Source organism: Neophocaena asiaeorientalis, unplaced genomic scaffold (assembly GCF_003031525.2).
Source record: "Neophocaena asiaeorientalis asiaeorientalis breed wild unplaced genomic scaffold, Neophocaena_asiaeorientalis_V1.1 scaffold671, whole genome shotgun sequence".
NCBI lineage: Eukaryota > Metazoa > Chordata > Mammalia > Artiodactyla > Phocoenidae > Neophocaena > Neophocaena asiaeorientalis.
Genome location: NW_020175533.1, coordinates 3,036,727 through 3,056,689, shown reverse-complemented (window position 1 = coordinate 3,056,689; position 19,963 = coordinate 3,036,727). Strand labels below are relative to the sequence as shown.

Sequence of the window (19,963 nt, the reverse complement as noted above, 5' to 3'; positions counted from 1 at the left end):
GTGTGGGGGAGAGGAGAGGGGGTCTGGAGGAGGAACCTTAGGGGGATGCAATTCCTGAGGGTACGTCCAAGCCAACCCATGTCAGAGTCAGGGACAGCAGAACATATGGAAGTGTATGTCCCAGGGGTGGGGGATTTGGAGTGATAAGGGAATCCTGAGGTAGGGTCTTTAGGGCATACAGGGGTCTGGGGGAAGGTCCAGGTTGTCCATGGTTGGACAGAAGTTAGCATGTCATGAGAAGGGGTTGTGTGGAAGTGGGAATGGGATCCTGAAGGGATTTCAGGAAGCCTGTGGGGAAGGAAGGTGTGAGAGAGCTCTGGAGTGGTAGAATAGGTTGGAGTAGAAGGACGTGGCGGGGGAGTTCCTGTGAGCGGTGGACCAACTGTAGCAGGTCTCAGGGCCAGGTCAGGGAGGTGCAGGAAGAGGTGGATGTTTGAGTCCCCTTTCCCCATTTATTGACAGGCAGACTTAGGTGCTGGGTCCAGGTGTAAAGATGAGAAGTGGGTAGGGGGTGGTTCCAGGCCATGTTGGGCACTGGGGCCAGGATTGGCTGAGGGTAGAGAGGAGATATCACTGGGATACCCCCTACCCCATTATCTCTTGATAAGCAGTCAGTCAGGGAGGGAGTAAGGAGGAGGTGGGGATGTCCAGGTCAGGGTAGGCCAAGAGAGCTGGAGTCAACCAAGTGTAAGAAGATGTGAATATTCCTGTCCATGCTCTTTGGGGTCTTGGGAGCTTAGAGTGGAAACCCTAGGATTCTCCCCCTGATTTTGTCTTCTTTGCAGTCCTGCTGGGGTTAGGTAGCAGAGTGGGAGGAGGAAGAAGAAATCAGTTGGGGACAGGAGTTCTAGGACTCAGAGAACAGACCCCAGGACTCTTCCCAACCCTACCCCCATTTGTGTCCAGGGAAGCAATCCTGGACCATGACTCAGCAGCCACTTCGAGGAGTGACCAGTCTGCGTTTCAACCAAGATCAAAGTGAGAGAGGCTTGTGCCTGTGCCCTTTTGGGAGGGAGGGAGGGAGAGAATGGCCAGAGGTGGGTGTTAAACCCCTAGCTTCCCACCTGGACATCCTTTGAGGCAGCCCGGATTCCTCCCGTCCCCAGGCTGCTTTTGCTGCGCTATGGAGACAGGTGTGCGCATCTACAACGTGGAGCCATTGATGGAGAAGGGGCATCTGGGTGAGCTGTCAGTGGGGGAGGGGCAATGGGCAGAAGGGCTGGGCTGGGCATTGGCACCCACCCCTACTGACACCCTGGTCCTTGTCCAGACCATGAGCAGGTGGGCAGCGTGGGCCTGGTGGAAATGCTGCACCGCTCCAACCTGCTGGCCCTGGTGGGCGGTGGTAGCAGCCCCAAGTTCTCAGAGATCTCAGGTAAGTGTCCTCATCCGGTCCCACCCTTGGCCCAGATTCCCCGGAATCCTGGCCTCCCGGAGGCTCTGGCAAATGAAGATGTCAGAGTAACTCAGAGTCACACAGTGAGGCCTACGTCTTACAAGTCCTGGATCTTATCACTTGAGAAGCCTGGTGTTTTGTCTTCATTTAACAGACACTTGTTGAATGCCTCCTGTATGCCATGTCCTTACCTATGGAGCGCTTGCCGTGAGCCTGGTGCTGTTGTTACCACTTTACGTGTATTAACTCATTTAATCCTCACAGTGACTCTGTGTGGTAGGAAGTATCATCATCCCCATTTTTGCAGATGAAGAAACTGAGGCCCAAAGAGGTTAAGTGATTTATCCAAGGTGACACAACTAATAGGTTTTAAAATCTTGGGGCTGTCTCCCTGGTGCCCTCTTGCTTTGAGTCTCAAGCACCATCTTATTTTAAGGGCTTTTGTTGATCCCACTGGGACATGGCAAAAGATGCCCTAGGATTCCTCACAGAAATCTTCTGGGGGGTATGAGCTGGGACCCTGGAGGCAGAAATAGTTACTGATGAGAAGTTACAGGCCTGGATGTGAGTCCCTGCTTGGTTGCTGATGGGTTGTGAGGTCCTTGGCTAGATAGAAAACCCCTTCGAGCCTCAGCTTCCTCATCTGTAAATGAGTATAATGGTTCTAGAACCTGTCTTCTCAGGAATCACATCTACAAGTGCTCATGCTGTGTGAGGTCATATTGCGTGTTAGCAAAAGGTTAAGCAAGTGGGTTGAGGTCCCATGGGGAGTAGGGGTAGGTCTTGTGTCACCAGGGCTGCCCCTCACCCTAAACCTTGGCCCCGACAACACACCCACCTGCCCCGCAGTGCTGATCTGGGACGATGCCCGGGAGGGCAAGGACTCCAAGGACAAGCTGGTGCTGGAGTTCACCTTCACCAAGCCAGTGCTGGCTGTGCGCATGCGCCATGACAAGTGAGCCTGAGGTGGGCTGGGGGTGGGGGAGGTCGGTGGTCCCCACAGCAGGCTAGAGGGTTAGTCCTGCATGGGCACCCTGCCCTCCCCTCACGACCATCCTGTGTTGTGTGATGCCCACAGAATCGTGATCGTGCTGAAGAACCGCATCTATGTGTACTCCTTCCCTGACAATCCCCGAAAGCTGTTTGAGTTTGACACCCGGGACAACCCCAAGGGTGAGAGGACCCAGAGATGCAGGTGTAGTGGCAGGAGGCAGTGGATGGGGCAGAGGGGCAGAAGAGAGATAGAAAGGGGCACACAGAGAGTAACTGGGAAAGAGAGGCAGGGAGAGAGTCTTTGCATAGAGATGCTCCAATGGGCTGAGATGCCCGTACTCCCATTCTATCCATTTTCCCATCCTCAGCCAGTTCTTTCTCTCTACTCTCAGCCCCGCCTCACCCCTGGCTACCTCAGATAGCAGAGCAGAAAGGCTCATTAAGGACATTAATGGGTATGCCAGGGACTCCTGGGCCTCCTGGGGCTGCCACAGCTGCATAGGGAGGCAGGGAATCTGCCTTGATGGTGGGGAGCACACCTGAGGACAAGCCCCCTGTGGGTTCTGTGGGTAACATGTATCATGGAAGGTTGAAGTCCGGCCCTTATCTAGCTCTGTCCATCCTGAGACCCTGCCTGGCCCCAACGTCCTCTTTACCAGCCCCCCTCCCCACCCTAGGGCTCTGTGACCTCTGCCCCAGCCTGGAGAAACAACTGCTAGTGTTCCCAGGACACAAGTGCGGGAGCCTGCAACTTGTGGTGAGCTGTCCAGTGGGCAGGGGTGGGTAGGTGGGCTGGCTCTCCCTGTGGACTCTTGGCAACTTACCTCCTTACCACCTACCCCAAGCCCAAACTGCTCCTTCTGCCGTAGGACCTGGCAAGCACAAAGCCCGGCACCTCATCTGCTCCGTTTACCATCAACGCACATCAGAGCGACGTGGCCTGCGTGTCTCTGAACCAGCCAGGCACGGTAGTGGCCTCGGCCTCTCAGAAGGGCACCCTTATTCGCCTTTTTGACACGCAGTCCAAGGAGAAGCTGGTGGAGCTGCGCCGAGGCACTGACCCCGCCACCCTCTACTGGTGAGCACAGGGTATGCCTGGTGGGCTCCTGACCTCACACCACATGACGTGGGCATCACCACTGGTCTGTCTTTCAGCATCAACTTCAGCCATGATTCTTCCTTCCTGTGTGCATCCAGTGATAAGGGCACAGTCCACATCTTTGCTCTCAAGGACACCCGCCTCAACCGCCGCTCTGCGTGAGTGCCTCCTGCCCCACCCTGCCTCACCCCCATCCCCCTGCCCATATATCACACCGGGGCTTAGCCAGTGTTGCCTGCAGGCTGGCTCGCGTGGGCAAGGTGGGGCCGATGATTGGGCAGTATGTGGACTCTCAGTGGAGCCTGGCGAGCTTCACCGTGCCTGCTGAGTCAGCCTGCATCTGTGCTTTTGGTCGCAACACTTCCAAGAATGTCAACTCTGTCATTGGTGAGTGGGAATAGCCCTTGACTGGGGGGTATTGCATGGGCAAAGGCCTACAAATTGGACCTGAAAGAATTTTAGGGCATGGGAGGCCTGAGGGAGCCAAACGGGTGGTTCACTTCCACCATCACTAAGGGAGATGGCACGTGGCAAAGACCTAGAGATAGACCCTGAGCCACGGGACACCTGAGAGGACTGGAGTGTGTGGCTTTGGCAGCATCTAACCTTTTCCAATCCTCCCCCCTCCTCCAGCCATCTGTGTAGATGGGACCTTCCACAAATATGTCTTCACTCCCGATGGAAACTGCAACAGAGAGGCTTTCGATGTGTACCTTGACATCTGTGATGACGATGACTTTTAAGGACCCTGTGGGTTGTGCTAGGGACCTGCAGTGGCAGACTGCAAAGCCTGTGCGGGGGTGGGAGTGCTGTGGAAGCCACCAGCCAGCAAACATTAATAGAGCAGGTGCCCACTTTCCACTCTTAAGAGCAATGCCTAAACAGCTCAGTCGCCCCAAGCACTTCTTGATGACTGTGTGCCCGCAGAGCCAGGCCAGGGACTCAGAGAGACAGCGGCCCCCCTGGGGCTCCCAGCCTGGAGAAGACTGCTAGGGACCCAGAGTGGGTGCCCTAATCCAACCTGTGGGGATTTTTAAAAGACTTCCCAGAAAGAGACGATCTCTGATATGATGAATATGAATAAAAGGCCCTTAATAGTATTTATGGCTGGACCTCGGGAGTGGGGCCTGGAGGAGATGAGGCTGAAAAAGCCCTGCAGGAGTTTCCTGGAAAGGTGTGAACCTCTTGGACCCTGACAGGAAGGAAGTGGGATCCTGCTCGGGTCCTTCTGACAGTCTCTGCATGTCCTCTAATGTCTGGCCACTGTGTGCCAGAGACGCCAGCACTGCCCAGAACCGTCCCTGTGGCGCCTCCGCCTGGGGGTGGACAGGAATGCCTCGCCCCGCGGCGGAGACTTAATTTCCCAGCGGCCCCTGCTACCTTACAGTTCCGGCGTGTTGTTGGTATATTCGGTCACGTGTGCTGCTGCGCCTGCTCAGTCCACTAGGTCGTCAGGGTAGTGGTTGCAGGGCCCAGACTCCGTTTCCCGGTGTGCCCCACGGTGGCGCGGTGTAGAACGGGTGTTGTAGTCCGGCCGCTCCTCTGACTGGTCCAGCTACATCGACCGGCAGGATGTCGGAGGTGCGGCTGCCACCGCTACGCGCCCTGGACGACTTCGTTCTGGGGTCGGCGCGTCTGGCGGCCCCGGATCCACGCGACCCGCAGCGATGGTGCCACCGCGTCATCAACAACCTTCTCTACTATCAAACCAACTACCTTATCTGCTTCGGCCTCGGTCTCGCTCTGGCCGGGTGAGGGAGGGAGGGAGGCGCAGGTTGGCCGGGGGCGCCCGCTGGGCATGGAGGGTGGACCCGCAGGATTTTGAGGGGGCTGCAAGACCTTGAAGGGCGAATTCAGTAGAGTGTGAAACTGAAGGGGAAACTGGGAGACAGAAGGCCTGGAAGAGGAATCTGAAAGGATTGGCCTTTGCAAAGGGTGGGTTTAGGGGCAGGTTGGGATGGGGGGGGGCCGGCTGGAGTGGGTCCTGCGGGGGTAGGGGGAAGTGTGGACCTGAAGATAAGGAGGGCCCGAAAGTGGGACACGACTGTGCCTGAGGGGTGATGGGGCCAGATTAATGTGGCCTTGGAGGACTTACGACAGGGACAGGACGTGGTCAAGTTGAAGGGTGGACTTGTGGAGGATCTGGGCTTGGAGAGGGGCCTGGCTATAATTGGAATGCTCCAGGAGCAGGTACCTGTTGGGGAACTTGAGTCTAGAGGGAGGACCTGGGGATGGAAGGCCCGAGACGAGGGAGGGATGGAGAACCTGGAAGAGGGACTTGGGCAGGACTGGAAGTTAAGTGGCACTGAAAGCCTGGAAGGGGTTCTAGTAATGATGGAGGGAGGAATCTATAGGAAATGGGAATCTGGAGGGGGAATTTGAAGGGAAGTCTGGAAGGGACTCTGGGCCTGGGGAGAGGGAAATGTATGGAAACAGAAGGACTGGAAGAGGAATTTGCAAGGGCCGGGCCTTTGCAAAGAGTGGGTTTTGGGGCACGTTGGGATGGGGGGCCGGCTGGAGTGTGTGGACGGTGGTCTGGGAGGCACGGGGGCCAGGCGGCCCTCTCCCCGCCTGCCCGGCTAGCTTAGTTCCATTGTCCCCGCAGGTACGTGCGCCCGCTGCACACCCTCCTAAGCACGCTGGTAGTGGCGGTGGCCCTTGGCATGCTGGTGTGGGCGGCTGAGACTCGAGCAGCCGTGCGCCGCTGCCGTCGCAGCCACCCAGCCGCCTGCCTGGCCGCAGTGCTTGCCGTCGGCCTCCTCGTTCTCTGGGCCGCGGGCGGCGCTTGCACCTTCCTGCTCAGCATCGCCGGGCCCGTGCTTCGTGAGTCTCCACTACCCTGAGATGGCCGGAAAGACGGCCACCGCTCGCAAACGGCGCCAGGCCCGCCCTACCCTGGTTCCTGGGCTGAGAGGGGGCTGGGACACCCGGCGGGCAAGGCCACACCTCCTTTACAAAGCGCCTTCCCTGGCTTTGCTCCCCTCCCTGGGAACGCCCCTCTTACAACCGCCCTTCTGGGCGTCACTGCTAGTATGAAGTGCCTTCCACCGGCCACGTCCCCATTACTGGGCACCCTCTGGCCACGCCCCTGTTGCGAAGCTCATTACTCCGCCACACTAGCAGGGTTCAGAGGCGTCCTGGCTACCGACCACGCCATTGGTCTGCCTGTGCTCCAGTTCCCTTCTCTGGGCCCCCATTAGCTAAAGGCTGATGTCCCATCCCACTGACCCCGCTCCTCTCGGTATTGCCCACAGTGATCCTGGTGCACGCGTCACTGCGCCTGCGCAACCTCAAGAACAAGATTGAGAACCAGATCGAGAGCATTGGTCTCAAGCGGACGCCAATGGGGTTGCTGCTGGAGGCGCTGGGACAAGAACAGGAGGCTGGATCCTAGGGCCCTGGGATCTGTACCTAAGACATGGAGAATGCCATCCCCACCCTGGCCCAGACCCAGAGCCCTTTCCCAGTCCTCAAAATAGGAGCCCCTGACCAGTTCAAAAAACAGGACAACTGCAACCCTTCCCCCAGGTCCCAAACTGGGATGTTCCCTCATACCCATGCCCCCAGTTTAGGAAACCAGAGTCTTCCCAACCCTGAACTTGGGAACCAGAGACACCCACGTCCAGCCCAAAACTGGGGCTTGGAGACCAGAGCATCCATGGCCAACCTCAAACTCTGGGCCCAGAGACACTCCCCCTCAACCCCAATCTGGGATCCACCTATCTCCCACGCTCAGCCCCAAAGCTGGGGACTGGGACCACGGCGATTCTCAGATCTTGAACCCTGGACCAAGGCTTTTCCAGACCCCACCCCAGCTTTGAACCCAGGATCCAAGTGTTCTCAGCCCCCATCTGGGTGGAGGATTCAGGTATCCTGACCCAGTTGAACCCTTGGTCCCAGGTGACCCCAACACTCACCAGTCCCACTTGCCTCCCTCCAGCTCTGCTTAGGGATTCTGCCACTCCTCAGCCCACCCCCCACAAAGTTCCACAGTGACAAGGACCAAGGGGTGGGATGGGGTGGGGTGGGGTGGGGGTAGCCCTGACCAGGAATGGGGCATATATATCAGTGTTGCTACAACAATAAAGGCTGTTGCATTGCTCAAGCCCATTTGGGCCTCCTGGGTAAAGTCTGTGTGTTTCAATGGCCAGAAGTGACCTGCTTTTCAATTCTACCAGAGACTTTCTGATTGGGTCCCTGTCAAATATGTGGGCTGAAGGAGGAGCTCTCAGTTCCTTCCTTGAACCTATTACCTCTAGGGTGGCATTAACACACAAGGGAGTTAAGGGCACGGAGTGTTTGCTGCCAGCATTTGTATTACTCAGGGCTCTTGGCTAGGAATCTGAGCACGGACAGGCAAAGAAGTTGCCCCACATCACAAAGCAAGTAAAACCAAAGCAGATGACATTATCACAGGCTGTTTCCATGATGCTGTATATTTTTTTTCTTGTAAAAATACATTACCTAGTCTTAGGTAAAGATGTGGGCCCCCAAGGCAAGGCAGACAGGGAAGCAATGCATGGGTTCAGTTTACACATTTATTATAGAAATCCCCTTCCAGTGTGGGTAGTGTCTTGGGCCCAGATCCATTAGTACAAAAAGAAAAGTTTAACACTAGGTAAAGGGGGTAGGGGAACCCCCAGCTCCAGAAAGCCACAGACAGGTATCATAGAAAACACAGCTCGTGTGGATTTGTTTAAAAAGTGGTGGATGGAAGGAAAGCCAAGGAAGGTGTGACATAACCCGTGGCGAAACGTCACTTGAGGATTTCACTGGCATCTACCAGATGCCAGGTTCCACCACCGCCACATCCCAGGACACAACACACCCAATGGTTCTGCCCTTTGGTCCTCCTGCGGGGCCTCCTGATTGGGGATAGTCGGGGCAGAGGAGGCTGCCGCCAAAGGCTGGGTCGTCTCACTCTGTGGGCAGAGGCAGCGGGCACAGACAGGCAGACAGGGACTGGGGCGCCTTCAGGCACCCTGGGGGAGAGAAAATGAACACAAGCCCCCCACCCAGACTTCAGTCCTTCCAAATGTGGGCAGAGACTTCATTCCTTCCAAATGTGGGCACCTCCCCAAGAAAAACTGCCCCAGTGGGGGGTGGCAGGGAGTTCTGTTCACACCGGAGTCTCCTGGCTGCCCCAAAGTGGGCCCTGAGACCCTATATGGTTCGTTTTGTGGAGGGGGCTCCTGAATGCAACAGGCTGGTCATGGGGACAGGAATGAACCCAACCAGGACGAGATCACAGTTTCCTTTTTTATAAAACGTCTAGTGTTGAGGGAAGACAGTGAATACCTAGATCACAACTGTAAACAGAAATGGAGGAAGGGGCTTGGAGTTCCCATTACATCATCCCCTCTCCTCTCTTTTAAGCTGGCGGAGGGCCCCCAGTCCCCAGCACAGCGTGAGAGGAGACACAGGGTGTCAGACACCTTCGTGGGCCCACGGGGAGCCAGGGGCCTTGGAAGATCACATTGGTGCCCCCCAGGACCGAGAGCAGCCACACCCCAGGGCTCAGCGAGGTTAGCTGTGTGCTCCCCAGACTGAAGTCATACCCAGGCCAACAAGGGGCATATGAGAAGGGGTCAGACCAGTGTCCCCGGGGTCTGGGGGTCAGAACCGGAGGACTGCTCCCCCTCTAGCGTCAGGTCACTTAAACGAGCGCTCAGCTCCGGGGGGTACAGGAAGTCCGCGTAGTATCTTTAGAAGGGGTAGCAGGAATCCGGAGGACAGGGTGGGAAGACAGAGGAGAGAGGAAAAGACGGACAAGACACAGAAAGAGAGAGGAAAAGAGGCTCGTTAAAGAGGTGGAGGCAGGCACAGGACAGCACCTTTAGGCTTGCAAGCGTGGGGCGTGGTGAAAAGAGGAAGAAAAAGGCAAGGGGCACAGGACGTCCCTTCCTCCCAGCACCCTAGTTTCAAGGCTCATTTTCAGCTGACATGCACTGGTTGTTCAAATATTAAAATTCTTGTATTAGCTTGGTGAAGAACTGCTGCTGCCAGGACCCAAGATACCCCTCCACCGAGATCCCACGGACTAATGCGAGTCAGGCAGGGCCCAGTGACCCCGGGCCAAGGCTGCAGCTACTTCTCTCGTGGTCCATGTCATTAGCTACCATGACTAGCTGGCTCCCTGGCCTGGACACCTTTGCCATCTGCCTCAAGAGACCCCTACCCATCAGTAAAAGCACCCCCCATACCTGCCGGAGACAGGGGGCGCCGTGAAACTCCTTGAGTGCGGGAGTGGCGCCTGGCTGGGGGCCCCATACAGCGCCTGGCCCACCTCATAGCAGCGGGCATGGAGGAAGGGCGGGTGCTGCGGGCCCATGTGGGGGAGCCCAGGCCGGCGCTGGGGCCCTGTGGCCAGTCCCGAGTTCCGGATGTACCAGTCCCGCAGCCCCTCCAGGGCAAGGTTCTTGTGGCCGCTGCGCTCACCAGCTGGGGGGATACGGGCGGGTGGGGGCATCCACAGCAGAGGGTTGGGATGTGCCTCTGGGCCCTCAGCGGCCTCCAGGGGCAGGCCACAGGGCTTGGTGCGGGTGGCACGGCTGTGGGGGTCCTTGCTGCGGAGGAGGGGGCTGCTGCCGTCAGCTGCATACACAGGTGGTGGGCCTGGGAGCATGGTGAGGAGCCCATCCCGGCGAGAGAGGGGTCCTGGGCCCTCAGCTGTGGGCAGCAGCTCCCCCCAGCCTGTCCCGCCGCCACCGCGGGAGTAGTCCAAGAGGAAGTCCCCACACACAGGCGGGAGCCGGGGCACCCCGCGGGAGGCAGGGGCGGCTGAGCTGGGCCGGGCAGCCCGGGGAGGGTCTGGGGGGCCAGCCGTGCGAGAAGAGAAGGCAGGAGTTGGTTGGGGGCGCTCATATAGCACCTCACTGCTCTTGCAGGCTGGGGGACCAGTGGCAGGGGGAACCAGAGGTGCAGGCGGGGAGCCAGCTCCCCCACTAGCTGCCCGGTCCACCAGCAGGGCCTCGGAGCTATTGCTGCGGCGGGTGCGAGCTGCGAAGAGGGAGGCACTATCTGGGAGTCCTGGCTGCCGGACCACTGGCGAGAATGGAGGCCTTCAGGTCTGGGGGCGCAGAGGTGGGGGTGATGGGAGAAGGGTCAGAAATATCAGGGAGATGGGATGAGTGCCCTCCCTATCCTGCCTCTCTCTGAGCCTTCACTTCCACACCTCCAAAATGGGCCCAGGATTAGAAGCTGTGTGTATAAAGGTGAAAGGTAGTGGCCTGTAAAGAGCAGCAGAGGTTCTGCCACAGACTGGGGAGCCGAGGGGTTAAAAATGTACGGGGGTGCCTGGGACTGTTAGCTCCGAGGGAGATGTAAGTGTGTGTAGGGCTCAAGAGGAAATGCTAGCAGGGGAGGGCGGAGGGCTCTTCCTAACACATCTGACCCCTCATTCCCTGCTAAGGTGCTTCTCAGGGCTCCCCGCCTCCTCTAACATGAGGGCCTAAACCTTAGGCCAGGAATTCAAGACCCTTCCTGAATCCTCTGTCCCATCATGTGTATGAACCACCCAAAACTATCATCCCAACAGCCACTATTCATAGAATGCAAGTGTCACAAGAATGGGGACTTTGTTTTGTTCACAGCCCGGAAAAAGTAGGCACTTAGTACATATTTGTTTAAGAAGTAGTAGAGTACCATGGTTAAAAGCACGGACTCTTGAGTCAAACTTGCCTGGGTTCAAATACCAGGTCTTCAGTTTACTAGCAAGTTACTTAACCTCTCTGTGTCTCAGTTTCATCACCTCTAAAATGGGAATAATAATAGCACCTACCTCACAGGGATGTTGTGACAATTAAATGAGTTTGATACCAAGTAAAGCACTGATTCCTAGCAGATGGTAGGTACGCGGTACATGTTAACCAGAACTCATTTATGCCTACAGTATCTTCCACAGGCAGATATTATTATCCCCATTTCACAAATGAGGAGACAAAGATTCAGAGAAGGGAAATGACTTGCCCAAAATGCACAGAAAAGCTCATTCTCAAACTTTGGTGCTTCTGCCCCAGATCCCCACCCCCTTCTCCACCAAGACAACTCCTATTCACCTTTCAAAACCCAGCCTTTCTTTTCTTCTCTTTTTTTTTTTTTTTTGGTCAATTAAAAAATTTTTATTTATAATGTGATATTACACATATACACATGACATATTCCAAAAGATATTTTACCTATATTTCTTTATCATGCAATAGGGTGCATTATGAAAAAAAGTTCTGAAACAAAAATAAAATTCTTGCATTTTCATACAACCTACATAGAAGATCAGAATAAAACTGATAGACTCAAAGCCCAGTCTTTCATGTCCCACACCCTTTGATAATGCTCTCCCCAACACGCCCAGTTAGAACTACCGGTTCCCTCCTCTGGTCTTCAATCTCACCCTCAGAGTCCACTTACTTGCAGAGCTGGGGGCCAGCACCCCGGGTGAGGACAGGGGTGGCAGGCACACTTCGCCCCTCAAAACTGGAGGCACTCCTGGGCAGCGAGCGTGTGGGGCTAGACAGAGACGAGCAGGCACAGGTGGGGGTCCAGGTTAGAGACTGTACCTAGCAGCAGGCCCTCCTGCCAGCCCAGGCTCAGCTCCCACTCCTGGCTCCTGGGGAAGGAGGGGAGGGGCTCACCCTCACCTGGTGGGGCTGGCCACAGAGTTCCGCCGGCTCTTCAGATCCCCATAAAGATCTGACGGGGGTGGTTTCCATGGGGTTCGCCGCTCAGGGCTGCCCCCAGATACTGCCCGCAGCTGGTCCCAGGCCTTTGGTGGTGAAGGGCGGTCAGCCAGAGGGAAGCAGCCACGGGACTCCTCTGAGTGGAAGGGAGAAAGTGGGGGAGAATTCAATGGGAGGGTGCCTGAAGGGTTGTGGGCACAGCAAAGGGCAGGGGCTAGGGAGGTAGGGAGGGGCAGAGGGCTAAGCAGGTAGGACAGGCTGAGGAAGAGCTAAGGGATGAGGCAGGAACTGGGGCTGATGGGGTGGGGGGGGGGGACTGAAGCAAAGAAAATGGGGGCTCCATTGGAGGATGGGTCATGGCTAAAGAGGAGCTGAAGAGGGAGGGTGGGGGCTAAGCATCAAAAAATGGGCAGATTTGGGGGAGAGGGGTCCTCACCATTATCATGGCTGGCCCCAGACTCTGAGAGGGAGCTGCTCTCCGAGTGCAGGACTACGTCCTCTACAGATAAGAAGGGGAGACCCCGGCCTATCAATGCAAGGTCTGGGCACCATCCCCTTACACCACTGGGCCGTCTCCTCCCCATCCCGTACACTTCCCAAGCATCCACCTTTACCTAAATCCAAGACCACCAGAGGCTTGGTCCCTCACTTTCCTGATGCCTATTCCCAATGGCCCCACCCTTGCCCAGGAGCCAGTTTACACAATTCGTCTTACTCGTAGGGCCCCTTAAGTTCTACCTACCTCCCACTTTTCACTGGCTGCTCACCCACTCCACCTCTACCATGTCCCTTAGCCAATGCCCACCTTCCCGCTTTCATTGGTGGGGTGACAGGGCCTGGCTCACCTTGGCTGAGCTGAGCGAGGCGCGTGCCCAGGCAGACTCCCTGGGCAACGATAACTGCCCCAGTGGACAGCGGCAGGGGCTGGGGTGGCGGGATCCCCGGGAGACCCAGGTGGGCCCGGACGTCCCCGAGCTGCTCCTCCAGCTCATGCAGCCTCCGCAAAGCATCTGCCTGGACCTGGCGCCGACGTCGGCGCTGCTCGGCGCTGAGCTCAGGGGCCAAGGCCAGGCGGCGGGCAGCTGCCGCAATCTGCTGCTGCACTGACACTTCGCGCTCCAGGGCCTCGAGCGCCAGCTCCTGCGGGGCCTACCCGAGAGGGTGGGACAGGACCGAATGTTGGAAAGGGAAATGGCCAAGCACCAGGACCAAGTGGTGGCAGAGCCCAGCTACGCTGGAGGCGGGGCCTGCCCCTCCTGGGAGTGGCCTATTCTCCCTCTGGGGGCAGGGCCTCTGTGGATTAGGGCTGGGCCTCTTCATCTTCCTGGGGGTGAGAGGCCTATCCTGACAGGGACCAGCATCCTCTCTCAGACCTGGAACCCACCTCCCTCAAGCTCCTTCCCTCCTCACCTTAGCCTCTTCTTCCCCTGGCTGCAACCCGCTCTCGGCTTCCTCCGGGCTCCTGTCCCACCCCCATGTTGCTCTGCACGCCCATCTGCTCACCTTGGCAGGGCACAAGGAGTGGTGTGCTGGATTGGGGTGCGGTGGAGGGTAGGCGCGGGCTGCAGGCGGCCGCCGGCGGACCAGCTGGGGCCGTTCACCAGGCTCCAGTGGGCACTCGGGTGGCAGCTGGCCAGTCAGCTCCTGGGCGGGGGCAGGGGTCAGAGACTACCAAGGGTTAGTTGGGGGGATGTGGCAAAGCAGTAACGACCCCCGAAGGTACAGAAGTCCTACTAGGAGCCCAGCCCTGCTCAGCACCCGTGCCTGTTATTTCTCTTCCTCCTCCCAATTCTCCACCAGGTGGCTGTGCAGCAGAGACTCTCAGCCCCTCAATGGCCCAAGTCCCCAGGGCAGTGGGCACGGGAGGCAGGGAGACCTGCTCTGGAATACAGAATTTCATAGTTTTTATAAAGGTGACACCATCTGTACACTGCATATTATATGACATTCCATTCAGGGCCTGGGCTGCATGCTCTGAACTGCATTATTATTTCTGGCAAACGGTGTGGACATTCACGGCAAGGGGGGTAAATCGAAACTGTAAATCACCCCATGTCAGTTCAGGTCAGGTTTCACTGCCAAGTTTTGGAAATAACTTGTTTTGTTTTGTTTCTGAGGTTTTTTGGATTTCAAACTGTTGATAGGGGATGGTGGCAAAATATCACCATATTTTACTGATTCTCAGACATGCAAGCTGAGCTTTGGGGAATCTATACCTCGGACAAGTGGCTCAGCCATCACCACCGCAGTCTGCCTACCTCATGCCTGCTCCTCACCCCCCACCGACACCCTTAGGGTACGGCCCTCACCGCCTCCTGGAGACACACTTTTCGTAGCTCCTGAAGTTTCAGGCTCAGGGCCTCCTGCAGGGTCCGCTGACGGTCGAGCAGCCCCCGCAGACGCTCTGACTTCACCTGGGGGGCAGCCTCTCCAAACAGGGCAGCTGGACACAGAGGGAGCAAAGATCGGGGGGCAATCAGGGCAGCCTGTGGCAGCTGTGGGGCCAGGGACCAACCGTTCCCCAGTGGGCAGGTGGTGACTCAGAGCAGGGGAGGAGGCAGCAGGAGGGGGAACCAGATACTAACCTGAGGCACTGAAGGTGGGAGAGCTGATCAGCTGACCTTTGACTTCCATCCTGGCGTTGTCAAGAGGCTGTGGCTGATGGCTGGACAAGGCCTAGCAGTGATGCACGGGAGCCACTGAGGAAGCACATCCGGTGTGCACTGCCAACTTCCGCCTCTACCCAGGTTCCCACACGCCAGCTGGGAATAAGGGGTACCCTGACCCCGCCCAACTGCTTGGCCTGCCCTCTCAGAATCAGTGTCAATGTCAAGGCCCTGGTACCTTGGTTCCCTTCCCATTGAGTGGGAGCACAGCAAGTGGGGAGCTGGGCGGACTTACAATGCCTCCTCAGAGGCCCATGGGCCACAGTCAGGAGTCTTGCCTGGGAAGGGAGAATTAATGGTACAGATTCAGCCAACTACAAGAACAGTAGGCATTTATTAAGCACCTGGGTGCCTGGAACAGTTACGTTCTATGCCACATTTAATCTTCACAACCACCCTGTGATGGCCGTTCCGTGATTATTATTACCCCCATTTTAGAGATGAGGAGAGTAAGACACAAAGAGATGAAATAAGCTGCCCTTGGCTACAGATGCAGCCAGGCCCACCCCTCCGGTCCAACACTCCCCCTTACTAGAGGTGCCGAACCCCACCAATCCCTCATAAGCTCCCAGCCCATCAGGCCTCCAGGCCTTTGTGCAGGCTGCCGCTGCTGTCCGGAGTGCACTTTTCACCTCTCGCCACTCCAGCCCCTGGTTCTCTCTTACATTCTGGGGCTTCAGTGTCACTTCCAGAGGTGGGCCCCCACATTTTGTCCCCTCACAACTGCTGTCAAACAAGACGGTGCCTCCCTTGTACATTTAGGAGGACAGAAAATGTATCAGTATCTCTGGCACTCAGAACACTTCTGTGCACACATCAAGTGCTCAATGAAAGTCTGCTGGGTGAATAAAAGAATGACTGTGGTCTGTGGGTCGCTACTTGTCCCAACTCTATCCCGCGGCCCTGGTGTGGCAGGGAGAGCATTCACTTGGCCTCAGGACCCCTCCAGCCCCTCCCCACACGCCAGCCTGTCCTGCACCCGGCACAGGGAAGTCAGCCTGCTGGGACTGGGAGTGGCAGAGCCCACAGCTACAGATAACAAGCTGACTGCCTCCTGCCTCCTCCTCTGCCCCCAGACACCCTGGCTGACCATGGAGCCGGCCTTGGCTGGCTGCCAGCCCTGCCCTCATCCCTTCCTCTGGAGTTTGCTCCCTCTGTCCCACAGCCTGCTCAGTCCCCAGCTGGGCAGCCAGGTGACATCACCTCCCACCACCTGGCCTGACCTCGGTGGCAGGCGATTGGGAGGACCTCATGAGGCCAGAGAAGTCCCATCCCCACCTGCCCCGCACTTTGTCGTGACATGGTGGCCAGGTGTGAAGACCCAGGCAGCCACGGAGGGATGGGTTCAAGCCCCTTCCCCATCTATGCATTGGGGGTGTGGCCAAGCTGCTAATAGGGTGCCACCAGCTTATCAGCAGTCCTCCCACCCACCCCATGGGGTCTGTGCCCCTCCCACAAAGCAGGGGTTCCTTGTCCTCAACAGCAGGGGCGGGGTCAGTCCCTAAAGCCTTTTTGCACATCCAGGCAGCAGCATGTGCTCTGCAGAGGTGCTCACATGCCCTCACCACCCCCCTCCAAGGTCTGACATTGGCGGCACGGCAGGCTTTCCTTGAGGTCCCAGCTTAGCCTCCTCTGCCCCTCAGCTCCCGGGGTTCCTTCTTCCCCAGCCCCCATTTGGGTTTGAGGAACTCTAAACCTTCCTCCACCTCAACAGGAACCTCAACTCCTCCCCAGTGGGCCCGTTCACCAGGATTGGTCCCACATCCCATACTGGGATGCCTCGAGCCTTCCTTCCCTGGGAGCTCGTGGCATCCTGGAAGTCCGCATGGGGTACAGGCAGGAACACCGACTCCACCCTGTCAGCCTGACCTCGGGGACATAGCTAGGGCCTGAGTCATGGGGTCATCGGGCAGGGTCCACGCTCCACACCCCCAACACGCTCACAACTGCTCCCAAGCCTCTGCCTCTGCTCACCTACCCTCTGCATATTGGCCTGGGGTCCTGGGACTGCCTGGTTCCCACCCAAAGATGGTGAGAAGGGGGAATCCCAGCAGTCCCCTCCCCAACACACCCCCACACCAGCCCCTGGGTCTCCCTACTAGTGACCCTGTGTCCCTGTCCCGTCCCAGGATGGGCTGCAGCAAGATAGCTGCAGAGGGCACCCCCCACACCCAGAGGCGGGCCCAGCAGGTTTTTCAGGTCTGCCCTTCTGACACCACAGCCGAGAAAGAAATTCCTGGCTGTAATGACTGTTTACAAGTAAGACACCTCACCTGGGTGGCACCCCAACACCTCAGTGGGACCCCCATTTCCACATCCCGCCACCTTCGGAGCAAATACAAACTCCCAGTGTCTGGGACTGTTCCCCACACCGCCCCAGAGGTCCTCCCCTACTGCCCTCACTCTACGGGAACAGTGTGGAGGACCAGGCAGGTGCTGGGAAGTAGTTTCTCAACAGCCCAGTCTGGGCTTTCCTAGAGGGCTAGGCCCCAGGTTGAAGGAGGGCAGAGGCTACCCCTGCAGGGGAGGAAGGGGGAGAGGAAGTAGCGGGGAGTAGAGAAGGGGGACGCTGGCTTCTCTTCTCCCCCATCCCTTCCCCTCGTCCACTTCCGGCAAGGAATCAGCTTCATGCCAGGAAAGGAAATTGGACATTTTAGGCTTCGCCCCTCTAGCCAGGCCCTCCTTCCTCGCTGTGCCTCTCACATAGACCTGGCTCTCTCCCGCAGGGAACTTCAGCACACCCTGTGCCCTTCTCCCCCCACCCCTCGCCCCTGGGCCCATTGTTCCCAGGTGCTCACCAATGCCAGAGCAGAGAGGTGCTGTGGAGTGGCCTCAGGTACCTCAAAAAAAATAGTTGTATCGACCAGGCCCTGCTCCGGCTGGTAGTGGCAATAAGTGGGTGAGCGCAGTGGCGGATGCCTAGGCCACCTCCCACTAGGCAATGGCCCAGCCTACCTGGCCAGGGACTGGGCCGGCCCATACCTTTTAACCCTTGCCTGCCTGACACCAGGGCTCCGGCCACCCTTAGGAGCTGTCTTGGAGCCAAGTCCCCTCAGGGTGTCCAGCACAGCCAAGAAGAGAACCTGGACCTCCCCCCTCACCCCATACACCTAACAGAGGACTGAGGAAGAAGGGCTAAAGGTCGTGGGAGTGGCGACTGCCTCTGGTGCTGTCCAAGTACCCAGATCAGACCCTGCCCACCCTAGGGTACTACCTGGGAGCCAAGGGATGGAGGGATGGGGAGTTGTAAGCACAGGAGAGGACTTGGGGTACCTCGGGTATGCGTCTCTTGGCAGCACTCCACGCTCCTGACACCCCTACCCTTTCCTCCCAGGGCAAGGCAGGGGTAGGAGAAGGTCTTAGGGCAATTCCCACCCTCACTGGGGTAATAGTTTCCCAAGTTGGGACAGACAAGGTCCACTTTTCTAAGGAGAGACCATGTCTCAAGACCCTACCACCTTCTGCAGCTTCAGAAGAAATCATCCTAGCAAATGGAAGAAACACACTGGTGGTTTAACCCCTCCTGACCCCTACAAACCTGGGAGGATGGCACAGACCCAGCTCCTCATAGCCAGCTTGGAGAGATGAAATCTGGGGCTCGCAGAAGTGAAGAGGCCCGATTCTGATCACAGAGTCATGAGAGCAGGTAGAATCAGAACTCAGGGGGCTGGGTCCTGGGTTGCAAGTTGACAGAGGCAACTCCTGCACGGGAGGAGGAGTGGGAAACGGGGCTCATGCTTCTTCACATCCAGGCTGGGTCTCCCCAGTTCCTCCCCCGACCTCCTGGGGCATTTCTGGTCAGGAGTCAAGGAAATGGAGGGCTCTGAGTCTCTGCGATGTACTGTTTCCCTCACACCACCACCTGGGCTTTGGGCCTGCCCCGGCACACACCACACATCTTGAGCTCCATTTGGGACCATCTGCTCTGTGACCTCAGGGCCCAAGCCCAACCCGGGCCCCGACAGCAGTCCACGCCAAGATGTGATAGAGCAGAGTGAGGAAAGCTCCCTCTCCAATTGGCAGGTGGGCCAAGCCTGGAGAGGAACTTGCTCTGTATCAGCAATGCCCAGTGTACCCCAGTGTACGTGTTACTGAGGCTTCCCGCCACCCTGCCCACCTTTCTTCCTGGGTGTGAGATTTCCGGCACGGGACCCAAAGGCCCCTTTCATCACCCCCCTTCTCCTTCCCTTCACTGCCTGGGGCTGATGGAGGCAGCAGCCACAAGGTGGGCAGCTGGGTGTTGGTGGGGAGTGTCCTCTCAGCCATGGCCTCTCCCACCTCTTGTGGGACACCAAGGAGGCTGGGAAGGGGGATGTTTATAAAATCAGAGCTGAATTCCCTGGTGGTCCAGTGGTTAGAACTCTGCACTTCCACTGCAGGGGGCACGGGTTCGATCCCTGGTCGGGGGACTAAGATCCTGCAAGCCGTGTGGCACGGCCAAAAAAAAAAAAATCAGAGCCGAGAGGGACAAGTGTATCTGGCCAGCAATGCAGATTGAGTCTCAAGGCTTAGATTTCTGCATTTGGAAACGGTGCTAACAGAGCCAATGGAGGCCAAAGTAACTTTGGAAGACATTTCAAAGTGCAAGAAAACTCATACCACATCATTAACAACTGTTAATAACTACAATAAGAAGAGCAGGCAACTGGGTCTCTTGGGCCAGGCAAGGCGGAGTCACCCACACACATCATTGCCCTGGTCCACAGCTTTTAACAGTCTGGAAGACAACCACCTCTAAGCCCCACCCCAGCGGGGACCTGAGCCTCCCGTGGCCTCCCATAGGGCTAGCAAGTGGTGGGTCTGAGATCCAACCCAGCTCTTCCACTTCCCGGCTGTGTGACTGCTTGAACAAGTCACTCAACTTCTCTGTGCCTCAATGTTAAAAAAAAAAAAAAAAAAAAAAAAAAAAAAAAAAACTCACAGGGGGGTTGGGAGCATGACAGGAGCTAAGACATTCAAAGATTGCTTAGGACAGTGCCTGGCCCACGGTAAGTGCTCAATAGGTATATGTAATATGTCACACATAATTACAAGTATTCCTCCCAGTCCGAACTCAGGAATCAAACACGCACACACACACACACACACACACACACACACACACACACACACACACTTTGAGACACAGCTGGTA

The 19,963-nt window shown here is 57.2% G+C and overlaps 3 protein-coding genes across 5 annotated transcripts in view; 2 read left to right on the top strand and 1 right to left on the bottom strand.

Annotated features, from left to right (window-relative positions):
* The window catches only part of WDR45 (WD repeat domain 45), a 5,146-nt gene extending 558 nt beyond the window's left edge, over nucleotides 1-4,588 (top strand). For 2 of the 3 annotated variants that reach the window (XM_024769310.1, XM_024769311.1), the window contains exons 2-11: nucleotides 907-978; nucleotides 1,107-1,181; nucleotides 1,271-1,375; nucleotides 2,246-2,351; nucleotides 2,475-2,569; nucleotides 3,067-3,146; nucleotides 3,259-3,467; nucleotides 3,545-3,646; nucleotides 3,730-3,875; nucleotides 4,122-4,588. In XM_024769310.1, the coding sequence (XP_024625078.1) occupies nucleotides 924-978; nucleotides 1,107-1,181; nucleotides 1,271-1,375; nucleotides 2,246-2,351; nucleotides 2,475-2,569; nucleotides 3,067-3,146; nucleotides 3,259-3,467; nucleotides 3,545-3,646; nucleotides 3,730-3,875; nucleotides 4,122-4,231 (1,083 nt within the window). In that variant the 5' untranslated portion in view covers nucleotides 907-923 and the 3' untranslated portion in view covers nucleotides 4,232-4,588. The remainder of the gene's footprint in view (nucleotides 1-906; nucleotides 979-1,106; nucleotides 1,182-1,270; nucleotides 1,376-2,245; nucleotides 2,352-2,474; nucleotides 2,570-3,066; nucleotides 3,147-3,258; nucleotides 3,468-3,544; nucleotides 3,647-3,729; nucleotides 3,876-4,121) is intronic. The other variant, XM_024769312.1, reaches the window with a different exon arrangement.
* Nucleotides 4,589-4,663: 75 nt separating this feature from the next.
* Nucleotides 4,664-7,594, top strand: PRAF2 (PRA1 domain family member 2). The gene is made up of 3 exons (XM_024769313.1): nucleotides 4,664-5,239; nucleotides 6,094-6,311; nucleotides 6,743-7,594. Exons 1-3 carry the CDS (start codon nucleotides 5,061-5,063, stop codon nucleotides 6,880-6,882), a joined length of 537 nt encoding a protein of 178 aa, XP_024625081.1. The 5' UTR covers nucleotides 4,664-5,060; the 3' UTR covers nucleotides 6,883-7,594.
* Nucleotides 7,595-8,018: 424 nt separating this feature from the next.
* CCDC120 (coiled-coil domain containing 120) overlaps nucleotides 8,019-19,963 on the bottom strand; it is a 14,671-nt gene continuing 2,726 nt past the window's right edge. The window contains 10 exon segments of the mRNA XM_024769347.1: nucleotides 8,019-10,505; nucleotides 10,508-10,557; nucleotides 11,895-11,993; nucleotides 12,125-12,299; nucleotides 12,600-12,662; nucleotides 13,009-13,312; nucleotides 13,667-13,807; nucleotides 14,473-14,606; nucleotides 14,749-15,107; nucleotides 18,368-18,531. Coding sequence (XP_024625115.1) covers nucleotides 9,670-10,505; nucleotides 10,508-10,557; nucleotides 11,895-11,993; nucleotides 12,125-12,299; nucleotides 12,600-12,662; nucleotides 13,009-13,312; nucleotides 13,667-13,807; nucleotides 14,473-14,606; nucleotides 14,749-14,797 — 1,851 coding nt within the window. The 5' untranslated portion in view covers nucleotides 14,798-15,107; nucleotides 18,368-18,531 and the 3' untranslated portion in view covers nucleotides 8,019-9,669.

Excerpts from the sequence above, each read along its gene's own strand:
- PRAF2 (XM_024769313.1), top strand. The coding sequence starts at position 5,061 with ATGTCGGAGGTGCGGCTGCCACCGCTACGCGCCCTGGACGACTTCGTT. Across the intron at positions 5,240-6,093 it reads CTCGGTCTCGCTCTGGCCGG|GTACGTGCGCCCGCTGCACA; the intron begins GTGAGGGAGGGA and ends TTGTCCCCGCAG. Across the intron at positions 6,312-6,742 it reads CATCGCCGGGCCCGTGCTTC|TGATCCTGGTGCACGCGTCA; the intron begins GTGAGTCTCCAC and ends TATTGCCCACAG.